This window comes from Pelophylax lessonae, assembly GCF_965119305.1.
Source record: "Pelophylax lessonae genome assembly, chromosome: 5".
NCBI classification, from domain to species: domain Eukaryota; kingdom Metazoa; phylum Chordata; class Amphibia; order Anura; family Ranidae; genus Pelophylax; species Pelophylax lessonae.
In genome coordinates, this window is record NC_138772.1 from 276,070,595 (window position 1) to 276,088,316 (window position 17,722).

The 17,722-nt window shown below is 40.3% G+C and overlaps 1 protein-coding gene across 1 annotated transcript in view; it reads left to right on the forward strand.

The window, feature by feature from the left end:
* Positions 1-17,722, forward strand: part of LOC309556020 (dynein axonemal heavy chain 5-like) — a 468,481-nt gene that overhangs the window by 11,488 nt on the left and 439,271 nt on the right. Inside the window, exons 2-4 of the mRNA XM_082258288.1 lie at positions 918-1,079; positions 16,060-16,157; positions 16,502-16,690. Coding sequence (XP_082114414.1) covers positions 929-1,079; positions 16,060-16,157; positions 16,502-16,690 — 438 coding nt within the window. The 5' untranslated portion in view covers positions 918-928. The remainder of the gene's footprint in view (positions 1-917; positions 1,080-16,059; positions 16,158-16,501; positions 16,691-17,722) is intronic.

The window sequence follows — 17,722 nt, forward strand, 5'->3', positions numbered from 1 at the left end:
AAATTGCACTGATCTACAGCTTCAAAATCGCGCTAAGGTAGCGTAATTTCATTCTCTCCATATTTTTTCAAATCTAGTTATTTTACCCCTTCTCCTATAAAATATTTTTACCCTCACTATTGTATTATTAGTCCTTTTCTGCCATTCCATTACTGAGGGAGGTTTAGATTGTTTACAATTTGATATAATTCCCTTTCTAGCTTGATATAGACATCTCAACATTGCAATTAATTTGGGTTTTGGTCCCACATCCTGCCCTAAATGTCCCAGTATAAAAAGGACTGGGTCCATCTGCAAATCTAATTTATATACCACATTTATTTTATTTAATACCCCTTCCCAGTATCTATGCAACTTGGGACACCTCCATAACATATGGATCAGGTTCCCCACTGCGACCCTGGGACCGCTACCCCAGGTTGAGAACATATAGTAAATCTGTGTTGGTGTTAAATTATTTTAAAAGGTAAATAGAGGTGTGTGTGTGTAGGGGGGGGGGGGGGTGTAGGGGAATGTAGAAGCTTGTTTTTGTGTTAAATATGATGTTTTTATATGGAAATTCTGTAATCTGGAAAAATAAAGGAAATTAAAATAAAGATTAATTGAATAATAAAAAAAAAATGGTAGCATGATTTTAGAGCTGCACTAGTGTGAACCAGGGCCAAAACCTAGAAGCTGATTGGTTACTAGCACAACGGCAGATTCTGTCCACACCAGTTTTAGTTAACCTCCTCCTATTTATTTATCCTGGGGTCCTTTCAGACAAGTGTTTCAATCATCAGCAATGAAGTTTGCTTGGTCATATGGGGCTTCAGGAATCAAAATGTATGGATTTTTGTCCTTGACTTTCCTTGATGCATTAGGTCCAAAGTCATCTACCAGAAACTGAATCTTAACATTTCATTTTTTAACAACAGGTCTATTACATATGGATGAAGGCAACAAAACTGATATGGAGGGGGAAGAACATCTTCCTCCCACTATAGAAGAGGAAACAGAGGTGGACTCTCCCAACGCTGCACCAAAGGGAGACACAGAACAACAGCTAAACCCACCTTTGGTATCCATTAACAGCAAAGGTAAACTTTATTTCCTAGACTCCTATTCTTATTCTATGCCACAATCAAAATTACCACATCTTCAAACTAGGGATCGACCGATTATCGGCAAGGCCGATATATCGAGGGCCGATATTGCCTTTGGCCGATATATCTGTATTGGCCCCGGAAATTGCCGATATTCCAAATATTGAGTGAGAAGGCTGAAGGCTAGGGAGCGCTTCTGGTAATAATTGTATTAATGAAATCAGTCACAAACACCTGATGGTCAACGGCATAGTGGTGGAAAAAACAACACAGGATGGATGCATGCTTGATGTGACAGGGCTCCGGGTGGACCAACGGTACACAGACCGATACAGGACACACTTGCGCCGGACAGCTGAAGCAGTGGCGGCGTGGGAGATGACGTCACTCCACCGCACCGGCAAGAGACAGGGAGGAAGAGCAAACGGTCCCGTCACCATGACGCTTGCTGGCGTGGTGGAGTGACGCTATCTCCCGCACCGCCACCTCTTTAGCTCATGGACACCAATGCTGGAATATTTGGTCACTTACACCAATGATGAAAGGCTTTATTTGTTCACTGATGTCAATGCTGGGGCTTTATTCCGGTCACTGACACCAATGCTGGGGTTTTATTTGGTGACCGACACAAATGCTGGGAGTTTTATTTGGTCACTGACAGAAAATGCTTTAGCTGTCCGGCGCAAGTGTTTCCTGTACCGGGCTGTGTACCATTGGTCCACCCGGAGCCCTGTCACATCAAGCATGCATCCATCCTTGTGACGTCACGAACACCTGCCAGCGACGTTGACATTGGCCAGAAACCCTGCTAGCAGTACATCGGTGGTGGGGGCAAGTAGAGATCCGACCAGTGTGTGTTTTTAACTTCTATTGATTTTATGCAATAGACTGGGTAGTTTTCTTTCCACCACTATGCTGTTTACCATCAGGTGTTTGTGACTGACTGTACCTGTCAAGTAATAAAAATAAAAAAAAAAAGATTTTAAATGTACAAAAATATCAGCTATCGGCCGATACCGATATGCATTTGCAAAAATATTGGTATCGGCAACGAAAAACCGATATCGGTCGATCACTACTTCAAACCCACACCTAGTCCTCCAAAGACCTCTTGTCCCACTGTTCATATTTTCCTGCACAACAAATTGGCCCGTTTTGATATGGTGGCATTTTAAGAGAGCAGATATACAGTATTCGGGACTAATATACAGAATATATATATATATATACAGTATATATATATATATATATATATATATATATATATATATATATATATATATATATATATATATAATATGTTTTTGCTCCTGAGCTGCTTTATCTCTCTATGCAAGTCCATGTGTATAAAAGGAACTTAGAGCAGCTTGATGAAAACCAGACTAAGAGGTAGTGGTGGAGGGATGCTGGATGCTGATCTTCAACAGGTTAGCAAAATGTGGACAAAGTCATTACTTGAGCCCAAATGGCCTGTATTTGGCAGGTCACCTTAAAGATGGGGACCCTTCAGGAGAGGAGTTTCACCTGAGTTGAGAAATCCAAGTGTAATAGTTTAAAGAGAACACCAAATAAAAATCCTTAGGGATCCAAAGTCTTTACTGTTCAACTGGTTACGGCAAGCGGGGCAAACGGAAACTAACACTTTTCAACCCTCATTCATCAGCGCTAGGGAAAAAGTTTAAAATAACACCAATAAAAATAGTGATAAAGAAGAAATGTACTAACAATACACATGTGTGACAGAAAAATAAGCAAATAGTAATTACATGCCCATTGAAGAGAAAACAGTTTCTAAGGCCCCATTCACATATTGCTTATCGAAACGCCGGTTCCCGCTAGCCATTTAAAAAGCACAATTCGCTGATGGAAAAACACATGCCACTCATTTACTCAAAAAAGGGCTGCCCTATGCGCATTTGTAGCACCAAAGATGCTTAGAGACCAAATTATGGCCTTGAGCCAGGCGTAATTTTCCGTGTTCGTTTTGCAACAAGACAGTCACCGCAAAACGGAGCCGTGTTTGGGGTGCCATTCAGGATGCATGCCACCCAAACACACATCACACTTTTTGCCGTGACTTGGAATCACCGCAGAACCATGGCAATTCTGCCTGCAATTCCAGATCATCTTTATATGACTGGGTCCATTTATCCAGATTGCATCCCACCAGACACCAGCTGAGGTATCTTTGGTTACTTTTTGTTACACTGTTATCTTTGTGATTGGTCATAGCATGCTTTTGCCATACCTGAAGGACTGCTGTGGTAGCAACAAATCACTGGGTTAGTCACTGCTACATTTGTGATTGTCACCATCATCTGGGTCCTAGCTTTGGCATGCGTCATTTACAAAATGCCTTGCATTTTTCTGAATGATCAACACAACACATAGCACTGGTGTAAACTGGGCCTATTGAAATAGATTTCAGTGTTTCATTGCATGTGACAAAGCAGCACAATTTAGCCCAAAGCACATGGTGTGAAACTGTGAATAGGCCCTAAGTGCTGGTTTACATTTGTGCGATCACAGGGATCGCATGTAATTCGGAGCGCACTGCTCCTAAAATGACATGCGATCTCTGTGTGGTGCAAATTCAGCCATACAGTTTGTATGGCTGAATTTGCACCGCAATCGCTCTAAAAGACGCACAGGACCCTTTTTTTTGGTCTGCAGCTAAATTGGATCGCATGGAGGTTCACACTAGTGCGTTCCAAATCTGTGCAAACTTTCAGATCGCACTGCGATATGCGATCTGATCTGGGGGTGTCGTTAACTTTTAATTGACACCCCCAGCGTATTGCATATGGCAGTGTGAACTGCCAGGGGTGCGGATGCAATGCGGGAACACGCTGTATATTCGCAGCGTTTCCGCATCGCACAAATGTGAACCGGCACTTAGAGTAAATATATTTTCTGCCATGATGTATCTATACCGCATGTATATTGCATTGTTTTTATCTCACACTGTATGTCATTTGGAATAACAATTTTCTATGTCTTGAATAAATGTATGCATTTACTTTTTTACATTTGTGCATATACTTTTACTACTCTTTTGGATGGTCTTTTGCCTAAAAAGTCCCGAACCCAGGGGAACTTTCCTTTTCTTTCTAGAGTAAATATCCTGCCTAAGGCTGGCCAAAAACACAGCGCTGTCTTAATAGAATCATGGGCCTTTGGGCAAAGTAATGCACTGGGACCCTATCAGTCTGCCTCAATTTATGCACCTACTGTCAAGAATGAAAGTCTAAGTAGTTTATAGAAATAAACATATATTTAATGACTATTTTAAGCAGGGTAAAGTATACAGGGGGGGGGGGGGGGTCAGCAGGGCACAGTACAGGAGTTCTATGATAGATGGATTGAAATTCCTGCTGAACCAGATGAATTTCGATCCATCTATGGCCAGGCTGGTTGTACTGAAGTTGGTCTATTGATCAATTTCAGTAAAACCAGTCTGTCAGGTTTTTTTTATGTTTGCACGATCACTGCCAGCAGCTACAGCCACCAGCAGTGATCATTGTATTCGGACGGCGGAGAAACCTCCCGCTATCAGAATACAATAGTGCAGTGGGGGGGATTCCCCCATCAGTAATGGCTGCGTTGATGGGGGAATCAAGGAATTTTCTTTTCATCAACCTGTGGTTGATGGAAAGACAATTGCATAATCTATGGCCAGTCTTAGAGCAGAGACCACAAGATGCCTATTATTCCCTTTACTCTTAGAGCTTGTGTACAGTAGCACTGTGTTCCTGCAGATCAGCAGGGTAGCAGATTCCTATTGATTTTAATAAAGTAGGGAAGATGAGAGTTCATAAGCTAGGTTTGACCTGCTTTCCTTTCTTCGTGAATGCTGCAGGTCCTTTAAAATGTACATTTGGATTGGAAGAACACCTAGTCAATCACAGCCTGTCAAATGCTTGAGTAGTGCTGCAATTAGATGGAATACAGCCTTCCTTACCTTCAATTGATTTTGTTTTATTTTACTAGTGGGGCCTGACGTTCTCTCATTTACTAGCTTATGCTGGCCATACACGTACAGAATTTTGGCCGTTTGCAGACTGAACGATTATTCTTCGGTCGAAAGCGAATTGGCCACTAACTTACAGAATAAACTATTTTACATAATCGTTTTCATGATCATAATGATCGTTTGATAACATGCACAATATGAGTCAGAATATTATTCTCGTTTCAATTTTACCATACACATAAAAACTTTCGTAGACACAATAAAAGTTTTCGCTATGGATCCATGGACATTAGCCGGGCACATGATCGAAATCGTCACTAACGGCCCGATTTTCGAACGATCTTTCCTAAAACGACCATTTTTGGCCGAAATTCTGTGCGTGTATGGCCTGCATAAGTTTGTCCAGAGTGAGTAGACAAACTGTTACATCCCGTTCATACTTAGTGATTTTGAATTGTAGGCAGAATTGGTTTTATTCTGCCCTCGATTCTAAATCTTGCTAAAATCAAGGCAAAATGTTCCTTCATTCTTAATGGCACCCCAAACATGATGCCATTTTTCCACGAATGTTGTGCCAAAAAATATATGAGAATTGTGACAAAACATGCATGTAAAAATGCACCTGGCACAGGGCCAAAATTTGGTCCCTGAGCTCGACCAAATGAATGGGCTGCCTTATGTGCGACACACAGAAATGAGTTATTAAAAAAACAAAAACTTGTGAGTGGGAAGTAGTAGTGCATTTCCATTATGCGTAATGTTAATGGGGCTTTATCCTTTTCCTATACCAGTTTGGTTTTGATGTATGGACCCAGAGTGAGTGAACTGTTGATACATAGTATGCCAACTATTCCACCACACACACACTGTGCGGGGATACCATGGACCCAGCTAGATGACACTGGCATGCAACTTAGAGCTTGTGTACAGTAGCACTGTGTTCCTGCAGATCAGCAGGGTAGCAGATTCCTATTGATTTTAATAAAGTAGGGAAGATGAGAGTTCATAAGCTAGGTTTGACCTGCTTTCCTTTCTTCGTGAATGCTGCAGGTCCTTTAAAATGTACATTTGGATTGGAAGAACACCTAGTCAATCACAGCCTGTCAAATGCTTGAGTAGTGCTGCAATTAGATGGAATACAGCCTTCCTTACCTTCATCTGATTTTGTTTTATTTTACTAGTGGGGCCTGACGTTCTCTCATTTACTAGCTTATGCTGGCCATACACGTACAGAATTTTGGCCGTTTGCAGACTGAACGATTATTCTTCGGTCGAAAGCGAATTGGCCACTAACTTACAGAATAAACTATTGCCAACTATTCCACCACACACACACTGTGCGGGGATACCATGGACCCAGCTAGATGCATGCAACTTTTTTTTATACAAATGGCATAGCTCCCAACTGTCCCTGATTTTGAGGGACTATCCCTGATTTGGAACAAAGTCCTTCTGTTCCTCTTTCCTCCTCATTTATCCCTCATTTTGGTCTGATCTATATAGTTGTATATATTACAATATATATATAGGACTTTATATCTTTCAAAAAGTGTTTCCCAGTGCTAAACTTTTCATCCAATTTCTAAATTGCTGCATTTGTAAATTCCAAAAGCCAATATAAAGGAATAGTAGTGGTAAAAAAGTACTTGTGGGTTTAACCAATTATTTTTTTGTACATTTGTCTTTTAAGGGGGGCGTGACAGGGGTTGTGTCCTATGCCTAGATAGGTTTGCTAATAGGTGTCCCTTGTTCCCACCTCAGAAAGTTGGGTGGTATGAAATGGTGACATGCTATTAACAGCCATCAACATGATGTATGTAAGGCTTTGTGGCCCTGCTGACAGCCATGCCATCTTAAACCATGGCGTATATTGGAAACAAAAATCTGGCCTTTTACATGGGGGGCCAGTAAAAATAGGCGGTTGAGCCATGGTTTTACCGCCCCTCAACTACCCACTCCACCAAGCTGCAACGGTGGTCAGATGGGTAGTACACATCCAAATATTATACACTATGTTGTGTTTGGTGGGCAGTACTGAAGCCAAACACAACCTATTAAAGTGAACAGGGCCATGCCACAACTGACCTTGTCAATGTTGAAATTTTTTTAGATGAAATGGTGTTATTCTGTTTTGTACACCTTCTAAGCCAGGGAACCAATTCAACCTCTTTTGACCTTAAATAAAAAGCATCAGTTATTCCGAATGTAGCATTTCATTTTTATTTTGTTACTGCATTCTTATTACGGCCAAGTCAGTTTTCTGATGGATTTCAATCACCCTAGAAACAGATAAAATGAACTTTCACATTTTTTTTCACACCTCAAATGGAAGGCAACCCATATATGAGTCTTTTTTTTTTTTTTGTTCAATACAGCTCAAAGTTTTAGAGCCGCGGCTACAATTGACAGGAGTGGTTTGCTTGTTAGTCTTTTTTTATTCAGTTTATGTTTTTTTTCATAAATGCATACCCAATTCCTCCCCCCATGACTTTTCAGTCTAGAACTACTTACATACAGGCTGGTATCAGATTTTTCAGATTTTTTTTTTTTTTTTTGTTAATAGGTTTCATAATAATTAGAAGTTAAAAATTGGTAAAATCCTTCTTATCAAAAATGTTCCATGTGCTTCTGTTCTTGCTGTTTTTTCTTTTTGTAATTTCATCATGGTATGATCATTAAAATGTCCAAAAATTAGTCTGTGTAGGTCTTGCATGCAATCCGTGTAAGAATAGCTCCTTTGGTCCAATAATTGAATACTTTAAAATGAGGACCTTTTACTTTGCAGGATCAGTTCAGCAGTTTATTGGGTTGCTGAAGGTTTCATATACATATCTGTGCTTTAAAACCAAGGAAGAAAGTTATTTAAAAATACCTTTTCACCACATTTTTTGTTTCTCCAATAGTGTCTCAATCTCTTAAAAACATTACTTTTAGGGCTCTATTTATAAAGAAATAATTTACCTGTTATAAGTAATACTGGATTTTGGATTTATCAGGATAAAATACAGCATTGTGACCACTAAATGGAGCTATCGATCATAAGAAATGAACATGATTTTATTTAGACCACTTATTTTCTTTGTGCTGTTTGTGGATATATCTATGATTTCTGTTATCTAGCTATGCTGATGATGAGCAGTGACCCTTTTTGGTGCCATATTATTTATTTATTTATTTATTTATTTAACCACTTTACCACCGGAGGATTTTGCTGTCTTACGTCCAGGCCACTTTTTGCGATTCGGCACTGTGCGACTTTAACTGACAATTGCGCGGTCTGGCGATGCCGTACCCAAACAAAATTTACGTCCTTTTTTTCCCACAAACAGAGCTTTCTTTTGGTGGTATTTGATCACCTGTGCAATTTTTACTTTCTGCGCTATAAACAAAAAAAGAGCGTAAATTTTGAAAAAATAACAATATTTTTCACATTTTTTTATATGAAATTCCCCCCCAAAAAAAATGTAAAAATCAAAATTTTTTAAAATTTTTGGCCAGTTTGTTTTCTGCTACCTATGGTTGTTAAAAAAAATCACAATAAGCGTATTTTGATTGGTTTGCGTAAAAGTTATTGCGTTTACTAACTAAGGGAAAGATTTCTGTCATTTTTGGGTTTTTTTTGTTTTTTTTAACGAGTAATGGCGGCGATCTGTGAATTTTTTTTGCGGGACTGCGACATTGTGGCGGACAGATCGAACCCTTGACTGACATTTTTGACACTTTTGGGGGTACCAGTGACATTACTACAGTAATCAGTGCTATAAATATGCACTGTTACTGTAAAAATGACACTGGCAGGGAAGGGGTTAATTTTTATTGGAGAGGGAGGGGTTAATGTATGCTTGGTGCTTACTAACGTGTGTGGGGGGAGGTGACTGAGTGACACAGGGACAGATCGCAGGTTCAACTATGCTGAACCCTGCAATCTGTCACTGTCTGTCACTTAGGAGATCCGCCCGCTTTGTTTACACAAGCGGGCGGATCTCCAGACTCGATTCCCCGACGATCGGGGAAGAGCGGCGGTGATCACCGTTGCTCCTCCCCTGGCCCGACTCCCACTGTAACTGAATACAGCGGGACCGAGCCTCCGGCGGCGCGCGTGCGCCGCCCACAAGGGGAGTAGGTCTACGTCGCTGGAAGGGAACTAACCACTTTTCCGCAGTAGAGCTCGAGTGAGCGGTCGGCAAGTGGTTAAGGTACTTATATAGCGCTGTCAATTTACGCAGCGCTTTACATAAACATTGTACATTCACATCAGTCCCTGCCCTCAAGGAGCGTACAATCTAAGGTATTATAAATCTGCTTGTCATGTTTAGAAGGCAGCTAGCAAAGTAGTAACATTTTTGCCTTTTGTTTTTTTTTTGAAATTTCATATTTTTTAGTATGTAGGTTTTTTTTTTTTTTTTTTAAAGAATAGTCCTAGTGTAATGAATGCATTGCAACAGTATACCATACGATATAAACAATTTTGGAAGTGCTGGTATTGGCTTTTGAAGGTAGCCATATGGTCACATTTACTGCCATGTGTGCTGTAGTAAAGCTTTCCATTTTATTCATCCAAACAAGCATCCACATGAATTGCAACTGCCACTGTTTATATGTAACAGCAGTGTACTAGAACGGATATTAGAAACGCAGTCCTATGTGAATACTTTGAATTTCCAAATTGCTGGATTTGATAAGGATGAAATGTCAACCAGTGGAAAGTGTTAGAACCTTTATTGTTGTGTAATTTATGGCCATATGCACTTTAATAAATGATTTATTTCCCAAATCATTGATCTATAGTTAAGAACCCATTTGACAAAGTGGGGCTTGGGTTCAGACCTAATGTTCTGAATGCTGGTAGTGTGTGTTCAGGACATTATGTCTGTGAACATGCACCACTTTATGCAAACAGTGACCCATAGCTGTGTTCAGCCTCCTTCAGCCATTCATCTCTATGGGTCTCTCCACAACATCAGGTGGTCCCAGGCTGTCAAATATGGAAGTTTATGTACACTGTAAGAGCGAATGAGCCCATTTGCATGAGCTCTTAGTGATATCAAACTGGGAAAAAAAGTTTTTTAGGGCAATAAGCAAGTGATACAAGCTGTGGAAAAAGCTGGATGTGGCTTAATTGTTTAAAGGACGTGGTTTACCACACGCACACAGAGTAAAATAAGGTGGCTAAGGAATGCGCACAGTAATAAAAAATGTTGAGCAAACCTAGAACATTCCAAGACGCTAGACAAGTGGTACCCTATATGTCCATGCAGACATAATAACAATTAGGCCTCATGCGCTCCTGGAGAAAAAAGAACGCTGACGTTTTTTGACCTTCAGCCTTTTTTTTTACCTGAATGGCGCCCAAAACTTGTGTTCAGAGAGGAGCTTCCTGGCATAAGCATCATGCATAAACTTGTGAAAACGCAGGTAAATGAATGAATATTCTAGCCAATAGAATAAGCTTATGTGCTGTGGCAGGTTCAATGCCCTGTCAGGGTGTAAAAAGAGTTGGTGATGCAGGATTCTCATCCAGGCAGGTTGAGGGGCTCCAGGGGGCTTTTGTCATTCAGAAGAAACTGGTAAACTGGCTTTTCATTTTCCTCATTGTTTACTAAAATCAATTTTGCATACCTACCAACTTTTTGAGATGTAGGCATAGAACCCACCTCCTACCATGTACCCCTAAAGGAGAATTCCAAAAAAAAAAAAAAAATTACTATTCCTTTATATGGGCTTCTGAAATTTATAAATGCAGCAATTTAGAAAGTGGATGAAAGGTTTAGCACTGGGCAGTGGCGGCCGGTGCATTGTGGGCGCAGGGGCGCAGGGGCGCCGCCCCCCCCCTATCCATGCGTCCAGCCCCCTAATCTGCCGGATGCATGGAGTTCAATGGGGCTTTTTTTTTTTTTTGGCATCACCAAATTAGAGCCAGAGGCTCTAATAGGGCAATGCAAAGGGTGGACCCGGGGAGCAGAGCAGTGCGTCCCGAGCTCACCCATTGTGTGACAATAGCGAATGAAAATTCGCTATTGTCACACGGATCCTCCTCCTGGCCAATCAGGGAGCGCGTCCGATACGCGCTTCCTGATTGGCCGCAAGGCAAACCCCATGCCATTGGCCGAGGAGGAGGCAGGAGCGGGAGGACTCGTGGAGACGCCGGGGGATTGAAGAGAAGCCGCCGGGACACTGAGGAGAAGGTGCCGCCGCGGCTGCTCCAGGTAAGTGAACAGGGGGCATGCTGTGGTCACTCTACATTGAAGGGGGCACGCTGTGGTCACTCTACATTGAAGGGGGCACGCTGTGGTCACTCTGCATTGAAGGGGGCACGCTGTGGTCACTCTAAATGGAAGGGGCAAGCTGTGGTCACTCTGCATTGAAGGGGGCACACTATACTTTGATTACTGAAGGTCCCTTTCACACTTTTGTGACCTCAAAGTCATGCAATTTTTGCCACGTTTTTCGCCCAAAGCAATACCTATTACATTTTTCTGTTTGCGCCCCCCCCCCCCAAAAAATTTTGAGCACCAGCCGCAACTGCTCCATTGCAAAATGGTGGTAAAAAATGCACGTGTTTTTGCCGCATTTCCGGTTTATATTGACAAATGGACGGAACTAAAAAAACTGCACCAAAAATGCAACTGCAGGTGCGTTTTTGCTAAGTTTTTTGATGTGTTTTCCACTCATTTCAATGGGGAGCTGTTTTTTTGGTACAGTTTTTCTTACAGCACCAAATATGCAACATGCAGGACTTTAAAAAACGCAACTGACCCGTAACTGACTGGTGTGAAGAGTTCCACAGGAATGGTCATGCATTTGTCTTCGGTTTTTGGTAAGGCAAAAAATTGATTAGTGCGCAAGGACCCTGAATGTGTAAGCCAAGAGGGTGAATATTATTTGTTTTTGATGGAAGAGCAATATGGTAAAAACCTCTGCAAAGGGGAAAAAGGAGAAACGTGAATGGCTGCATCCTTAAACTTTTACTATTCACTATTTAGAGTTCTCACAGTGCATACACCTCATACAGTGCATACACCTATAAATGCATGGAATTCTGTAATAAAACAAGCATTTTTATACTGGATTTTTCTGCCAGCTGCTGGCAGAATGATCCAGTATACACAGAAGATTTTTTATTTTATTTTTTTATTTTTTTTAACCACCCCTGGACCGGAAGGTTTTACCCCCTTAATGACCAGGCCCATTTTTCCAATTCGGCACTGGGTTATTTTAACTGACAATTGCGCGGTCGTGCGAAGCTGTACACAAATAAAATTGATGTCCCTTTTCCCCCACAAATAGAGCTTTCTTTTGGTGGTATTTGATCACCTCTGCAATTTTTATTATTTTTTGTGCTATAAACAAAAAAAGAGCGACAATTCTGAAAAAATAAAATAAAAACCAATACTTTTCACTTTCTGATCTAAAACATCCCCAATAAAAAAAATTAAAAAATCAAATCACTAGAATTTAGGGTGAGCTGCCTTATCCAGGTGTGTTAGCTTTCTGAACAATCCCTATATTGTCCCACAGAAGAATTAAAGAATACCTGAGGTAAAAAGTTTTTTCTTAGTTTTACACAGAGTGGGGAGGCATTACAACACCTGTCAAGTTTTTATTGTTGACATTCCACCCTATTTGTCCTGGTGATGGTTATCACCAAAAGGGAAAGAAAAAGAAAATTCCAAATCTCGGTTTGTCGCCAGAACAGGAATATATTGAATATCTTTCAGTGGGGGGACTAGTTCTGGTGACTACCAGGGGATTCCTCTCACTTCCTGTTGTGGCTATGGGGCAGGAAGTAAAGGAAATTATCCTCTCTCAAGGGGGCAAAGGGGTTATATCCCTGCCTTACTCTACCAAAATATAAAAAAAGGTTTTACTCCTTTAAGTGCATTTTTATTACTTTATTTTTTTTTGTTTTACTCAATTGCATTTCCATGTGTTTGTGTTGCTTCCTGGTATATTTACTTGCAAAAAATGCAGCATGCTGTACTTTTGTTTTACCGCATGGTAAAATGTCTGTCACCGCAGGGACACACAGGAAACAATTGTTTCCTGTGTGTCCCATTCACACTGCAATGCAGTCTAATGATGCAATAAAATGCAGACATCCTACATTTTATCGCAGCACACCTGCTCAAATCGCACTGAAATGTAAGGCAGCGCAGCGCACCACCCGACATTGCAGTAATTGGGCTGTATGTTTTGTACACTTTAAATAAAGCCTGTACAAAACAAAAAAATAAAAAAGGAGCTGTGCGATGTGCTGAATTGCGCATCACACTGCCCCCCCCCCCCCCCCAGCGCAGCCAGCAGCGTTTAGTGGCTGGAGCGGTGATCGCTTCGGCTACTCTGCAATTTGCTGATTTTCATAATGTGAATTGGTCCTGAATGTTTCATGGCCTCTCCAGGTATACTGTATTTATTTTAAATGCACATTTCAACTACCACAAAAATGTAAATTAGGTTAATTGTTTTCTATTTTTCTTGCATATGCATTTGTACTGCATCTGGTATAAATAAGCCCTCAAGGAGAATCACTTTAATAAGTAAAAACACAGATATTTGTTTTTGAATATAAGGCCTTATGCATATGGGTTTATGAAACTAAGCAGCATTTTTTATGGCAGAATTTGGCAGAAAATAATGCCTCTAATGTTACATTATGTATGTACATTTATGTATATATGACTTTGAGTTTAAATGCATTCCAAGGCTAAAATATTCATTTATTCTGGCTATTGGAATACATTTACCTGCATATGCACACATTTATGCACGTTTAGATACGTTTATGCGTTTTTTTTAGTGCTCAAAGGCTCCTTTCAGATTTTTTTCCCCCCCTTTTTACCCCCTTTAAAAGGCTGCTGTTCAAATACTCCTGTAAATGATTAAGTGTGAATGGTCACCTAGGCTAACATAGAAGTGTTTTTACAGGCATACAAAAAAACATTGAACGCCTCTATAAGTGGCGTTTTTTAGGCCCTATGTGCATGGATGTAATTATTATACTGATCTTATTATTGCACATGTTTTTTTTTTGGATGGGATTAGCTTTTGTGTCAAAAAAGCTAACTACAGCGCTTGCTGAGTAAGATAAATGTTACCAAGTATATAACTCTATGATTATGGTAGTGACTTAAATGAATAAGACCCCATTCACACTAGCGCGACCTGTCAGGCGACTTGGTCGCCTGACAAGTCGCGGTGGGTCGCTCGCCATTGAGTAGTACAGGACCCGTTCTAATAGGAGCGACACAAGTCGCTCCGACTTAGAAAAAGGGTCCTGTACTACTTTGGGGCGACCTGGGAGCGACTTGCATTGACTTCAATGATATGAAGTCCGTGCATGTCGCACCGAGGTCACGGTGCACAGGTCACCCCAGCAAGTCATGTCGCCCCTGTGTGAATGGGCTCTTAATATCATGCAATATAATAGATGTAACAATCTTGAAGCAAACAGAGATAAATAAATATCAAACCGTGACTGTTAAAAGTCCAATATATATAAAGTGACTTGGTGCTCAAGAAGATCAAAAAAGTCCTTAGTGAATATATGGTTCAACGTATTCAAGGTGTCCCATGTTTTTTTTTTGTTATTCTAGCACAAAAGTTCCTGCATAATGATCAGTAAATACTTGCATAAAATTGTCCTTCATTTTTCCCCAATACTTGCATCTAGCATACATGTATACATATGAACTCAGGCGCAAATTTTTGGTTTTTGTATTATGGATCTGAATGAAGTGTATGTTTATGCACCTCTATGAATGTCGCAGTCGAAACAATGCAGTTGCGTTCAAATCGGTTAATAAAAAAATATTATTATTATTATACAGGATTTATATAGCACCAGCAGTTTGCAAAAAATGCTTGCAATTTTTTTCTTATGACCGTGTGAATGAAGCCGTAAAGTGAAAAAAAGAATGTCATAGTTGTTCTCTTATATAACAAAAAAATGCAGCGCTATCAAATATGGATTATGAAGATGATATCGAGGAGAGCAGTCCACAGGTGCAAATTATGGTGAAGCATGCACAAGATATAAACATATAAACAGTGCTCTTCAATGTGCTGGTAATCCTCCACCCATTAGTCTCATTAGCCTCTCACCTCACACTTAGCCCCTGTGTCACCAGACGGGCTAGTAAGACATAAACTTTCTCCAAGGATATCACCAATATAGATCAGATCGGTATTTCTCTTCATCAGAAAATAAGGCTCACAGGCAACAGATCAAAGGTCCATAAAGCGGGTCACAGGTCCATAGGAAAACAAAGGTCCGGACATAGTGCATTACCGCAATAAATTACTTTATTGAACATAGCATAAAATCGCATAGCACTGGGTGAGACTTCAGCTGAAGGGGGAGGGGCAGGTGACATCACCCGCCATCCATTGCGATCGAGACCGCTGTGTGTAATACGATCTGCTCATCACATACACTTGCATAGTGCTTTACAAGGTAATTTCACGATTTTATGCTATGTTCAATAAAGTAGTTTATTGCGGTAATGTCCAGACCTTTGTTTTCCTATGGACCTGTGACCCGCTTTATGGACCTGTGATCTGTTACCTGTGAGCCTTATTTTCTGATGAAGAGGAATACCGATCTGATCTATATTGGTGATATCCTTGGAGAAAGTTTATGTCTTACTAGCCCGTCTGGTGACACAGGGGCTAAGTGTGAGGTGAGAGGCTAATGAGACTGGGTGGAGGATTACCAGCACATTGAAGAGCACTGAATGTTTATATCTTGTGCATGCTTCACCATAATTTGCACCTGTGGACTGCTCTCCTCGATATCATCTTCATAATCCATATTTGATAGCGCTGCATTTTTTTGTTATATATTTGTTATTGGGACTTTTGGTTTATTGATCCTTTAGTGCATAGCAGCTTTCTATTATTATTTTATACAGTTGCGCTGAATTATTTATTATTAGTTGTTCTCTTGGTTTTAAAACTGCACAGGCTGTAAAACTTTCCGTATTTTTTTTTTGTTCCTTCTAGAAGAGGGAAAAGGTCAGAGACGAAGGGGTGCAGTAAAAAGGCCTAGCATAGCGCCGGGATCGGCTAATACCGTGTCGTCTCCGACTACGATAATCCCAGTAAGTAGCCTTAAAATTGTGTATATCCTGTAAAACCTGGTACTTGTATTTGTACTTCAACAATACCATAAAAATGTACAATTGGTGAAATTAGACTAAAGCTGGATGCGCACTGTACATCTTTTGTTGTTTGATTTCCTGTAGATTTGGCCAACTATGTAGTACAAGGGCCTGTCTGATTGCATACAAATTGAAAGTGTTTAGGTTTGACCTCATATTATATGGTTTTGGTAAATCTAAAGGAAAAAAATCTATAGAGAATTGTATAGTGTGTATCCAGCTTAAAATTGCTGCCTATAATTTTTTTTTCTTCCAAATGTAATAAAATGTTTTTAATTTTACAGCCCACGGGGAAAAAGAATAATGTGCTCTCTAATGAAGCTAGAAAAGAAATGGCAAAACTTGCTAAAGTTACAAAGGATGAACGGAGAGCTCAGCTGGATGCGAGGCACAAGTATTTGGTCTCTAAATTGGCTGATGGTCTGGGAATTGGGGAAAATGAAGTGGAGGACTTTCTGATTTCTGATGATAAGGTGAAATAATAATGCTATCCTGCCATCTAGTGGTAAAAACTTATTACTAGCATTGTAAAGAAATGCTAAGGGAATTTTTGTAAAAATTATCACAGTTTATCGGAAAAACATTTATTTATCTTTCACACTTTTACGGCTTGTTAACACTATGTGCAGAGACCCACACTGGATCGACACAGGTCACTGCAAGACACATAGAAAATAATGGCTTTCTATGTGCCTCGTTCATACCCCCATGTTGTGTACGTATGCATTGCAGTGTGTTGTGTTAAAATGCAACCTGTCTGCATTGCAGCACATATGAACTCATGTAAATACAACACAACTGAAAGTAAAGATAAAAAAATACATTGTTTTTGGTATTTGGACCCTTCTGGGGACCTGTGACTTTATACAATTTATGCCATGAAAACGCATGCTAATGTGCATAAAAGTGCAATGCAGTACAAAGCGCTGTGTATGAAAATGCTTGCTAAATGCAAATCGACGCACATGCATTTTCAATGTATTGTGGTGAGTATGGCATGGAAGGGCCCTTAGGGCTCATTCACACAAGCAGCCACACATCGCACTGTTTACTTGTTAGAACTTTAATGAAATGTCACAAGTTCTTTTGGTCACAGCGCAGTAGATTGCATTGCACCATGCTATATATATATATATATATATATATATATATATATATATATATATATATTTTGCTTTGGGCATTCTATCCTCCACAGTTGGCTGCATAGAAAGAAATATGTTGATGGATGGACAGGGCTTGGCTCATGAGATGCAGGGCCACTTTCCTTTAGCAGTTTGATCAGCTTGCCCAATGAATTCACAAGTGAAACGCAGTATCAAAATCATTATTTATGGCTGCTAGCATTTAGGCCTGGTTCACACTAGTGAAATTTCAGATGCGACTTGAGTGTCACAGAATTGCATGACAATGGATCACATTGTTTTCAGCGGTGCCTGTTCGCATCAATGCAGCTCAGAGCAGTGTGATTTTAGAAAAGGGTCCTGTGCTACTTTGGTGTGGTT